The following is a 13,013-nucleotide window of genomic DNA, read 5'->3' on the forward strand; positions in this document are numbered from 1 at the left end:
ATCGCGTAAATAATATCTACTGCGCGTGCGCGCGCTTCCAGCCGCCATCGTCTTATTTCTAAAATTATATTTTTCAATGATATATGTTAAAGGAAGCTTTTTTACAAAATTCTATGTTTATTGTTTTTAAACGATCATGTATTATAATGTACTTTTATTTGTAGTAAATATGAAATAAAATAAATAATTTATATTTTATCGTTTCTTTTCTATCACATCTCTCCGATTTTATTATGTATGTATTATTATAATCAAATAAAAACAGCTAGAATTATTTATATTTAGCCTTTGAGATAAATATTTCAATCAAAATTACTTTCATGTTTTATGTCTCTGACTGCCTTTAAAATAAAACATTTTCATTGTCTCTGGAATATAATATCTATGCACCATAAAGTCGTATATAAAAAAGCGTAAATTACAAACAGCCAATATTTTATACGATAAGCAATCATTCTCAAAGTGCACATGTGTTACTTTATGAGGTATGAAGACTTGTATGTAATTGATACTTGGTTTGTACGATGTGAATAAGCAATTGTACGATCACAAGCGATCGGCCGCGAAATGAATTAAAATCATCCGTGAAGCCACGATATATTAACTTATGTATCTAAAGCCAATTTCAATAGAACTTGAGCAACCATCTGAAATGGCGAAACGTTCGATATGTTTTTATTTAAATCAGAAATACAATATAATTTAATTAGTAGATTCAACACATTTTTTACGCTATTTTTTTTAACAATTTCTATAGGGACAAAAATAAATAAAATTGGACTTTTGAATTAAGCCTGCATGTATATACACTTTAAATATTAATTTATTTATCATTTTGTGGCTGGCCAATTTTATGTAATAAACATGGACGACATTGATTTAAAATTAGATAGCGCTCTTTAGAAAATAAGTAATTCATCCAAAAATATTTTTTTACAAATTTATTTTTACATTTAATCTCGTCATCGTCTTCTAAAAGGAAATTAAAATTCATTTACAATCGACAAAGGCATTGAGTAATATACACAACAAATGACAGTGATTATTTTTCACCTTTACCTTTGAAAATGTTTTTTTTTTACGTTTATCTGCGACCACTCTCAAATATGTATATCCTATTGAGAAAAGAGGAGCATTAAAATCGGCTATCACTCACGTTGAACACAATAATTACTTTTCCACACGTTCACATGAAATGAACCAGTCAGATGGTACATTAAATGGTACCGCTTAATGAATAAACAATTATCGCTTACAATTCACTGTTTGTTATAATGCTCACGCCTGAAAGATGTAATTATTGTTTTATTTAGTGATCTATAACCAACACTGAATAATAAATATATTTAAAATAATATCCGACTTCTTCTTTTTTCTTTGAATTTAATTGGAACCAAACCGGAAGGATTTCCGACCACTCCAATAAAAAAGCACCTACCTAGGTACTAGAAAAAGGTGGATTTATGAAACCTATAAAATCGCTAATGTTCCTAAAATTTACTACGCCAAATTAATTATCCTAATTTTGATATTATACCTCCTAACTGGCTATCACAGACGTTGAAAAAATGACGAAGCGCCGAAAAAAAGTTTAAATAGATTATTCCTTTTTTGAATATATATTGTTAAGGCAGATGAGTAAATGAACCACATAATTGTACATATAGCATAGACACTGGCATTATGGCTTAATAACTTTTTAAGCCGTTTATATGTCACCAACCATGTTACACCGGCTCCTTCAAATCGAAACAGCAAATAGCAATATGTTTTGTTGTTTAGCTTTTTATAAAATGGCTGAGTGATAGTATCCACCGAAAGCTAACGGCAGATGTATAAAGTTGCTTCAAATTTCACGAAGGTTTTTTTTTCTCAGTTGCTTTTGTTTTTGTCCGCTTTAGCATAAAAAAATTAAGTACGGCATGTAATACAACTTAGCTGTTATATATATATTTGAAAATTACCACCGGTTCGTAATATAGATTCTACCCAGAAGAAACGGAAACCATTGAGACAGAGATTGTTTTCCGATAATTAAATTAAATAGAAAGGTATGTTGCTTACCTAAATAACATTGAATTATTAACTAGTTATTATCCACTTATATAAATATACAAAATAGGTACATTTATTATTAAATAGGTACGATTTATCAACCTTTTTTCTACATAAGTAGGTTTTAAATTTATTTAAGTATATTTTTTAAAAAACTAAAAAACATTAACTACTATTATGTAAACCAATAATGTACCAAATAATACATCAGATATTAACGGGCATTTGATACTTACCTCAGCTCAATCTAATATTAATCATAACATGAAACAAAAATACTTACTTACAATATAAGAGGCTTCTTAGTCAGAACAGAATTAGAAATGAATAAATCGCTGGACACCGGCGAGGGTAATACGAGATGTAATTGGCAATGGTCACCCGAGATTCCGTACCTATCGTTTACATGGATTGATGATCATACAGTCATTTTTATAATATTATTGGATAACAATCGGTTAATAAAAAATAAAAATATATCTTTAGCTATGTGTACTAGAGCGGTTAAACTGTTAAGAGCGTAAGCCAATGATATTTAGTATACGTTTGGAGCTCGGGACCTTCGGTATGCTTGTGGGTATACTTACAGTTGCTTTCACAGTATGTTTAATAGTTTAGATATAATGTAGATTCACGATTGTATAGATATTTTTGAAAGAAATTGTGACTATTGTATAGACGAGGAGGAAAGGTAAATAACACCTATATAGTTTCATACTTCGGCAAGTTAATATATTCTTCCTGGGGCAGGGTATTCGTTTCTCTAATAAGATTCCATGGTTATTTTTAACTTTTTATATTAAAAAATTGAAGCTCATGTCAAAAATAACTTTGATAAGGCATTTTACTCAATCCAAGATAATACTTAGCAAAGATAAAAAGCGTAGTTTTTGTTGATTTCTAAGCAGGATATACTTATATAAATTTAATTGTAATTTACTGACATATTCTGTAATTAAATGGTGGAAAAGATTAACTACCGGTTATTTTCGGTAAAATCTACTTTCTGAAACGGTGGTAGCTTTACATTAATTCTACGCTGTAACATGACGATTCAAAAGTGCTTTTATGTGCCTTGTATAAAGAATATTTGATTTTGATAAATGTACCTAATACGTACTAGATTAACCCGCGGCCTCGCTGTTTTTGAATATAGTTTATGACGAACAACGCAAAATAACTCGTTAGCAAACCATTATCTCCAACATTAACTCCTCAAAGAGTGGAAAAAGTAGTCTATGTCCGCCCTTTGTACGAAATTTCGTCAAGATCGATTCCGTACTTTAGCCGTGAAAGCGTAACAAACAGAGATTCTTTCGCATTTATAATATTAATACAGATTAAGCTACCCTTTCTTTGACTACCTCGTTGGTCTAGTTACTGAGACGTGGTTTAACTTGTAAAGCTAGTAAATCCCGGATGAACGATTCAAAGTTTCTGTATTTTTCCAGTAAAAATTCACAAAAACAGCTGATATAAGAAAGTCTCAGGTTTACACATACATATCATTTCTGTACCTTGGTAAGCACATATTATAGCCGTTGGCCTATTGGATATATTTTAGATCTTGTCCTGTGTCACACTGAGCGTGAATTAATAGATGTGATAGGAGCACCTCTTTTCGGGCACTTTATAATGTCTTTAACATAGTTGACTAGTAAAAATCGTCTAATACGCCGTAAAATACTCGTAGTGAATCGTTGTTATTTATAAAATATTTTTTTCATATTTTGATATATGAAGATAAAATCTTAGAGCATTCCTTGATATTCATACAAAGAGCGTTGGTAGCTAAATTTATAAATTGATTATTATTAAATTTATATGATTGATGATAAAGTGTAGGTAGACAGTTTGTAACTTACAAGATACTTACAAGTTACTAAATACTGTATTTTGTTACCGTTTTTCTCGGTATAATTTACCTGGTGACAGCTTTATATTAAAAATCTTATAAAATTACAATTTACGGGTGAAGGTTGAGGTTTTTGATAAACACTGAGGCAATTTTGTTTTCAGCAATCTCAGCCTACATGAAGAAAGTATACTAAACGTAAAGTGAAAACAGAATATTAGATAGGTACCTACATATTATTTGCCAAATGTAGATAAATCAAAATTACGAGTCCAAGGCAGAATAAAACCCTGTCTGCGCTAGTGTCCAGCTAAGACGCTGCTAATAAAGGCTTAAATTTAATCTAAATAGTTAAGCATTATCAAATAACTTAGTATACAGATATATATTTAAATATTTAAAACATTTAGGTACTTTCTAATATATTACATAAGTAAGTTTGTAATAATACCTACTTATATTTAAAGAAACGGGCACCTCTTTCAAATTAATATACGATAGGTAGGTATAGACTACAGACTCATCATTCAATAATGTCTACTGATAATATACATAATAAAAAGTCAAACAAAAGATTTAAAAAATATCATTTTACAAAAATAAAATAATTTATACATGTTGGCGTAGCCGCCCCCTATTCGCTTGGCCAATAGTGATCCTACGTGGGCGGAGTCTGTATTGTTTAAGACAACGATCTCGTAATGTTTAATCTCTGAAAAGTTATTTCAGCGGTAGCATCTCCAGTTGATTTACAAACATCTGAATTCGAGACGCTATTATCGTTGAAATTGTCACTAAAGTTCCAGTACCTGCCACGAAATAAATATGAACTAAAATGTGTTATAATGAAACAATATGTTTTGAATTAATTATGTTTATAAATAAGTAAATATTAAATAAATATTCAGTAATGTGAAATTTTAATACTGATACCACCATGCAAAGTGATAGAAAAGACGGTGATTACAATGGTAGTGCTAGGAAGGCCCTACGTACGCCCAAGTGCGCCAGGTGTCGTAATCACGGTGTCATATCATGCCTGAAGGGTCACAAGAGACTCTGTCGTTGGCGGGACTGCCGCTGCCCAGGCTGTTTGCTGGTGCTTGAGAGACAACGAGTTATGGCGGCACAGGTATGTTTAATTTAAAATAATTAAAAGGTAAATCATTAAATCATTTTACTTGGTGGTAGGGCTTAGAATGTGCAAGCCCGTCTGGGTAGGTACCACCCACTCATCAGATATTCTACCGCCAAACAACAGTACTCAGTATTGTTGTGTTCCGGTTTGAAGGGTGAGTGAGCCAGTGTAACTATAGGCACAAGGGACATAACATCTTAGTTCTCAAGGTTGGTGGTGCATTGGCGATGTAAGGAATGGTTAATATTTCTTATAGCGCCTTTGTCTATGGGCAGTGGTGACCACTTACGATCGGGTGGCCAATATCTCGTTCACCTGGTCCACCAACCTATACCATAAATAAAAGTTTAACATTTTCTAGTACAGTATGGATACGGATATAGTGGTTAATTACTTAGCTATTGTGTCTAGTGCAATGTCTCTGAAAGTGTAAACAAAGGATAAGTACACTTATTAATAAGCTCAATCAATCAAAATCAAAATCAAAATATACTTTATTCAAGTAGGCTTTTACAAGCACTTTTGAATAAACAAATCAATAATATTCAAATATAAAAAAATTAATAATTTTAAAGGAAACAACTGTTGTCAATGAGAATGCACCTACTGTTATAATTTTATCATAAACACAATTTTTTTTTTATATGATCTATAGTCTATATTACCGTCTTTACCATAGGGCACACGAGGCACGTGTCCAGGACCCCCATCCTATGAGGGCCCCGACGAACCAACAATTTGTTATACACGTTTATGCTCACGTTGACTGCTATACATTATATTTTCGAAATTGTCATATTTGTAAGAAATAACTAACATATTTATCAAAAGGCTAGTGACGACAGTCGATATTAAAAGTTGAAAGCTATAGACGTGCTCTTCATGATTGAAATAGCTATACTATAGCCATAAAATTGTACAACCAATCAGATTTCTACGAATTTACGAAAAGTACCGCACCGTTTATTTGAAACTATATTTAAGGCCTGGCTATAAGCAAATTATTTGTACATGGTACTAAATATTTACCAAAAGGGCCCCAAATTCATGGGTGCCCAAGATGCCCAGCATAACTTGAGACGGCTCTGTCTATAGTACTCAGGTAAACAAAATCTAAGTACTTATTGCAATGCTATAAAATCGAAATATAATCTAACATGTAATGGAGAAACGACTATTGAAAATTATCAAACTGTCAAGACCGACGGATACTCAATATCTTGCAGCGCTCAGTGATCACCTAGTTACATTAGTTGAGATAACTTATTGATAATCTATTTAATAATATAATATTTATTCAAATGTAAGCATATGTACTTAGTACTTACATATGTGCAGGGCCAGCCTTAACAATTAAGGCGCTCCAAGCTGGACATGCATTCAGGGCCTTTTTATTTTCGACAAAGGTCGGACTAGAATGGCCAAAGACGACCCTTACAGATCTATCTTAAATATCTATAAGCTTAAGTTTGAGTGAACGAGGACTGACTCTAACGATATTCGTATATACTTCAGACTTCACCACACCCGAACTTAGGCGGCCTGGACCATCGCCACCCCCCCCCCCCTTTCCGGCACTGCATACATATATGTAATGACATGTATTATTTATATTGATATGATTAATATCAAGCAAAAAGAAGATTCGGCTGGTAGATAATATTCCTAAATATTATCGATATATGAGCGGATTGATACTTATAGTTACTACTATGAATTATGCAAATTCCATCCAGTTGCACCGGAGGGCTCTTTAAATTGAAACTTCATTGTTCATTAAATTTGATAAATATTATTCCTTTACATATAATGTATGTGTAATATCGGATAATGTGAAAACGCTCTAACTGCCATCGGCTGCACGAATTCCAAGTGTATTTCGGTAGCCTTATATCTAATTAATACGTATATTTAAAAAGTGGAACCGTTTAATTTATCTCAGACTCAAGTGAGAGATACGTTTTGTCCATATTGTGTTATCATTATACATTTATATTATATATTAATAATATTATATAAATATATTTGGAATAAACTTCTCACTAATTTGTCTAATATTAATGGTTTAATATTGCATAAGGCCTTACGTTGTGTTCATGACCATCGGCTGATAACTCGACTGTGCGTCGTGATACGACAATTGTAATAAGACACATTTTTGTTGCTTCATTTATCCTCTACAATTTAGGTCCTACAAAATTTTAACCTACTGTTGATGGTTATTGCGATATCAAACGCGAAACGCCATTAATAGCATGAGTGTGTCACAGGGATCAATCTTAGGTTCTTGTCAATTTTGATATACGACAATACTTAATAAAATGGCGATACTATTCTAGCTGACAGAATTTTGTTTAGGAATTATTTTCTATAGGACAGGAAGATCCAGTGATATCTTCATTTGTGATTTGTAGTTGTACATCTTGAACAACTTTGTTATTCTTTTCAGTATTATTATTCATTACATCATCGGCATAATTAAAAATAGTTTTTATTTACATAGTAGCTGAATACACGGCTTTAACCCACAAACCTTCACCCGCCATTTTACCTTGATTGGTGAATTAAAAAAGTAGCCTTTGTCATTTCATAAGGCTTACGCTTACTCCGCACCAAAATTCATCAAAATATGTTCAGCGGCAACGTCGTGAAAGCGTAACAGATAGGCAGATTTACTTCAAGTTTATCATAATAGTATTGGCTTTATTTATTCTCATTCATGTATACATACATTTTTAAATACAAAATATATAAAATATATTTAAAAATATTAAATACAGAGGCCAACCAGTGGCGGGAACAGGGTCCAAGCCACCGGTGGTCAGGGCCCCAGAGAGAGGAACTTCCTCACAATACGCGCCGTGCCGAGGAGTACTGCCTTCTGCATCAGGCCCATGACCCAGCTGCCTAACGAGAGCCTCTTAAGGTGTTGGTCGAGGCTCTTGGCCATTAGGCCATTCGCTGAAACGACTATCGGCACAATAGCTGCTGTATCCACATCCCACATGTCGACAACCTCGTGAGCTAAGTCAAGATATTTTATTTGCTTATCCTTCTCAGCCTTCACGAGATTCTCGTCATGAGGGATGGTGACGTCAACAATTATCGTGCGGCGCTCTGACCGATCTATCACCACTATATCAGGCTTGTTGGCGACAACAGTCCTGTCAGTGATTATAGATCGGTCCCAGTACAGTGTGATACGACCATTCTCGAGAACTGGGTCGGGCACATACCTGTAGTAGGGTACCTCTGATACCACAAGACCGTATCGAAGTGCAAGTTGTTGATGGATAATCTTGGCCACTTGATTATGTCTGTGCAAATACTCTCCGTTAGCAAGACGAGAACAACCGGAAATAATATGTCTAAGGGATTCGCCCGGAGTGTGACACGCCCGACATATGTCCACCGTGCCATCCCTCACAATATACTTCCGGTAATTGTTCGTCATGATAACTTCGTCCATAATTGCACAGACAAAACCTTCGGTTTCACCGAATAGGTTGCCGAACCGTAGCCAAGATACGGACGCCATAAAGTCCACATCGGGTCCATGAAGGGCCCGATAGAAGCGTCCGTGTAACTCTTTGCTCTTCCATACCCCCTTGCGGTTCTCAGTACTTAGTACTACAGGTTTGCGCCAGTTCTCTTTGCCTAAGGAGAGCGGAGTTAGCCCCTTGTCCATTGTAACTACATCTCGGTGCATATCCAAGTCAGTGTGGAGAAAATACTCCCTGAGTTTGTATACCTCACGATTATGTAGGGTCTTGGCATTTAAAAAGCCACGGCCACCACATCTCCGTGGGATATACAATCTCATCATTGAAGACCGAGGATGATGCATCCGATATGCAGTCAGCAGGACACGGACTCTCCTATCCAAGGCGTCTAGTTCTTTTTGAGTCCACTTGAGTATGCCGAAAGAGTACATCAAGATCGGCATGACCCAACCATTGAAGGCACGAACCTTATTGCCACCCGACAAAAGACTCTTGAGTACTTTTTTCAGACGACCAAAGAAATGCTCCTGCAGTGATTGTTTCATGTCGGTCACATTGATGCCATAGTATTATCATTAGAAGTGTGTTTACGACAATGAATTAATTAATCTGTCCGTGGTAATTATAGATAGAATGTAAATATGTAGATACGTAACGTCCTTAAAAAATTAAATCATTTTCTAATGATTGTCAAAATACACAAACGTTATTTAAGTCTCATTATAATAAATTTTATATTCCTTACTTAAGATTGTACTTTAATGATTGACTCCCCTTACAAACTTCCACCCCTCTAGAATGATTTCCGTGATACTAACTAACCTTTGTTCTTTCACGGAACTCAAAGCGTGACAAGGTAAAAGACAGAGTTACTTTCACACTTATAATAATTATTAATATGGAACACAAAAAAATATCTATTTTTATTAATAAAATAATTATCATTAGGTATTATGATTTATGATACATGTCGTTTCTTTTAAAATGATAATGAAATCTTAGAGTATCTATATACATAGCTAGTATACAGTATTTGTATAGCTTGCTTATAAATATCAGATCTCGTGCGCAATAAGTCTTCTTTTAGTATACCTACCCGTGGTAAAAGAGAAAAAAAAAACTTCGCGTTATCGGAAATGTTTTTCTTATCTTCCAAAATATATTTAATAAATTTACTGTAAATGAATAATTTTATTTATTTGGTAGATAGTTGTGTATATATCAATATTCTGCAAAATTTCGATAGGGTATTTGTAGTTCCCAGGGGCAGCGTTAAGATTGAACTCGGCACTGATTATGCCTGTATCTAAGTACATTATTTCCTGCCTGATTTATTATAACAAAGAACCTTTAAAGAACTAAAATTTACGTAAATGTTAATACGATTAAAAATGCAGCTACTTACTATTTATAACATCAAAAATAACAATCAATAATATAAAAAACGAAAGGTTTATCCTACTCCAACAGCAAATTGTTGTATTATAGATAAAAAATTAAAGATATAATAATCAAGTACTATTTGTAATGCAGTATGTATATAGTGACAAGTATAGCAGAGATAATTAGTAAATCATGGAATATGTAAATCTATGGTTTGAATCAATAGCTTCGTGTGGGGCAATTTTGCGTTATACTTTTAATTGCCTGCCGTTCTTTAAAGGATTTTCGATTGCACACAGGTCGCGCTTCGACGGCAGCAAAGCGCAGGCGGCGCGGCTCGCGACGGCGAAGCGGCCGCGCTTGCGGCGCGTAAACGTGCTTACCGCGCTCGTCTACGCAGTGTGCAAATTTCGCGGAATTACGCCATCCCGGCCGCAACCTTTGGTTAGTTTTTCTATGTTTTTATTTTTGCTCTACCTTCCACAACTTCAGCTGAGGCATTGTCAGTCCTAAATGAAAAACTCATTCAAAAAAAGATTTACAACAAAGTGATTTACTATGTTTACTGTTTACAAATCAAATCAAATCAAATCAAAAATCTTTATTCAATATAGAAGTGTTTACACTTGCTTATTGATTGTCAAAAATCTACCACCGGTTCGGAATTTAGCACCTCGGACCTGAGAAGAACCGGCGAAAGAAACTCAGCGGGATATTTTTTAACAATACAAAATAAAAAAAAAACAATAGATTAATAATATACTATTATTTCTTTAAAAATTGTCATTTTGTCAATCAATGCAATTATTGTAGGTACAATGTATATTGTTTGAGTATATAAAAAGAGATGCTCATCATCAAATGAAATCATAAATACTATATTAAAAGTACAAAAACACAAATATGGTATTTAGATTTTCGTTAATACTACACGAAAAACTAAAGAATGAGTGCACAATATCTCAAAATGAACCTAAAGTATTGAAATATAGTATTGATATTGAGCGTTCACATAACTTAGTTCCGCTAAAAGATAATAAACGTTATTTAGGTAATCTAAAAGAGTTCACTTTACTACTGAGATAATGTCCGTTATGTCGCGTAGCACTCAGCGTTTTGTTATTCTTGTAAACGAGTAGACTCTGTCGTCTGTTTCGTTTCTCGCTACTGATGCCTCATGCGAATTAGCTGAATAAATATTTATTTTGGAACATTCGATCCTGCTTAAATTGTATTTTGAAAAGATGTGCTCTAGAATTTCCGACAAATTTCTTTGAAATGTGTAATTTCGAAATATCAGTTAATATTTTGTTTTGGTCTATGACCCAAGAGAACAGATTACATTTTTATTACGAGTCCAAATTAAATTTACGTAACGTTTTGTATGTGTGATGTTTAAGTGGTAATATTCTTTTATGTAAAAAGATACTCTTCATACTATTTAAAAATAGAGCACCGCAGTAATAAAATTTTGAACGGTGCTTCTAAGCGTCCCCGCCTCATTATAGAACAAAAGCTGTCGTTTAAAACTCGGCAACATTTCACTGTCTTTAAAAAAAGTTAAATATCTTTTGACTATTTTTATGAGCTCTAAAAAATGTGTAGATTGTTTTACAAAAAACGCAAAGGCGGCTCTTTGTCGGGGTGTCGCGTTACAGCGTACTGTTGACTGTAAACATGTCTTTCCGCTCGGTTGAATGATAGCTCAGCGGGTGCCAAAAAAGATCTTTTTAAATAGTGTTGCGAGTGTATAGTTTGATTCGATACACTTGTATCATTATAACTAATGATAATGGGAGTATGTTTATCGCTCGTCACATTCTTAGACAATATTAGGATGAGGATAAAGTAGATACCTACCTACCTAATAAAAACACCAAATATTTTAGCCAATATATGGTGTTTAACAATATCATCGATAACAAAATTATTATGATCAGACAAAAAGATAAGAAGATTTAAATGTTAATAGTCTATTAAATATAAAAAAGTATATTAATATAGTAAATTCTGTTATATTTCGTTAGTCGGTGAGTTAATATAAACTGAACCGGATTCTTACTATTGGGTGGTAATAAAACCCTACCACGCCACATCTCATTCGAAATAATATCTTCAATTCGTTCCCACCTCTCAAGGGTACATCGGGAATAATCCGATCCTGTAATATTAAGTTACAACATATGAATCAAAAATCAATCTATATAACAATAGGCGTCATTCCCGGTCTCACAGAGCACACGAGCGGCACGGAGAGCGACCCGGCGTGGAGCGAGCGCGTGCGGCGCCGCAAGGCGTTCGCGGACGCGTCGCTGGAGGCGGGGCTCGCGGCGCCGCCGGCCGCGCCCGGCCCCGCGCTGTGCCGGCACCTGCTGGCGGCGCTGCTCTCCAGCTGCGCGCCGCCGCCGCGACCCAAGATATCCTTCTCTATCGAGTCCATCATCGGTGTGAAGTAGATGCATCCAGCGTGTTAACGATATATTTGTAACTATAGCCTATTCCAACCACGAGAGGACAAAAGCCAAATAAACAACAACGAATTGACGCTATATCATTGGTCGAGAGCAAGAATAATATATAATATTCATTTTGGATTTGAGAATAATGGCGTTTTGATCGTCGATGGCGATAAGCTTGAACTTTGGAATTAAAATGAATATGGATATAAATAGTTAGGTAGAATGATTTCTAATTTTTTTGTTTGTATTTATAAACACATATTAATCAAGGACTGTGCTGTTAACAAATAGCATGGAACGCGTAAATCTAAGGATGGTTTATCTTTAATCCTTCGATTGGAATAGGCTATATATTAATATTGTCGGAGTCGGATTATTATTATTAAGAGAGTACTTAATTTTAATGATGTAACGTTAGCAGCTTTTCTCTCCATTTAATTCTTATATGGAATATTATGATATTTTCAGTTTGCTTCTACATTATAAAGTTAGTGTTTTATTTTGTTTCATATTTCGATCTTTACTATAAAACTTACAATTTTAAGTTAATTTAACATTCATACAAACATTAGGGTAGGTATACTTAAACAGTACGTCCTCTGTCGATGTTTGTTAGTAAC

General features: G+C 34.2%; 1 protein-coding gene across 1 annotated transcript; it reads left to right on the plus strand.

Moving 5' to 3' along the window:
• The first annotated feature begins 4,584 nt into the window (after positions 1–4,584).
• On the plus strand, positions 4,585–12,570 carry LOC113402029 (doublesex- and mab-3-related transcription factor 2). The gene is made up of 3 exons (XM_026642144.2): positions 4,585–5,042; positions 10,234–10,378; positions 12,170–12,570. Exons 1-3 carry the CDS (start codon positions 4,848–4,850, stop codon positions 12,388–12,390), a joined length of 561 nt encoding a protein of 186 aa, XP_026497929.1. The 5' UTR covers positions 4,585–4,847; the 3' UTR covers positions 12,391–12,570.
• The last annotated feature ends 443 nt before the right edge of the window (positions 12,571–13,013 follow it).

Source organism: Vanessa tameamea, chromosome 2 (assembly GCF_037043105.1).
Source record: "Vanessa tameamea isolate UH-Manoa-2023 chromosome 2, ilVanTame1 primary haplotype, whole genome shotgun sequence".
In the NCBI taxonomy this organism is placed as follows: Eukaryota; Metazoa; Arthropoda; class Insecta; order Lepidoptera; family Nymphalidae; genus Vanessa; species Vanessa tameamea.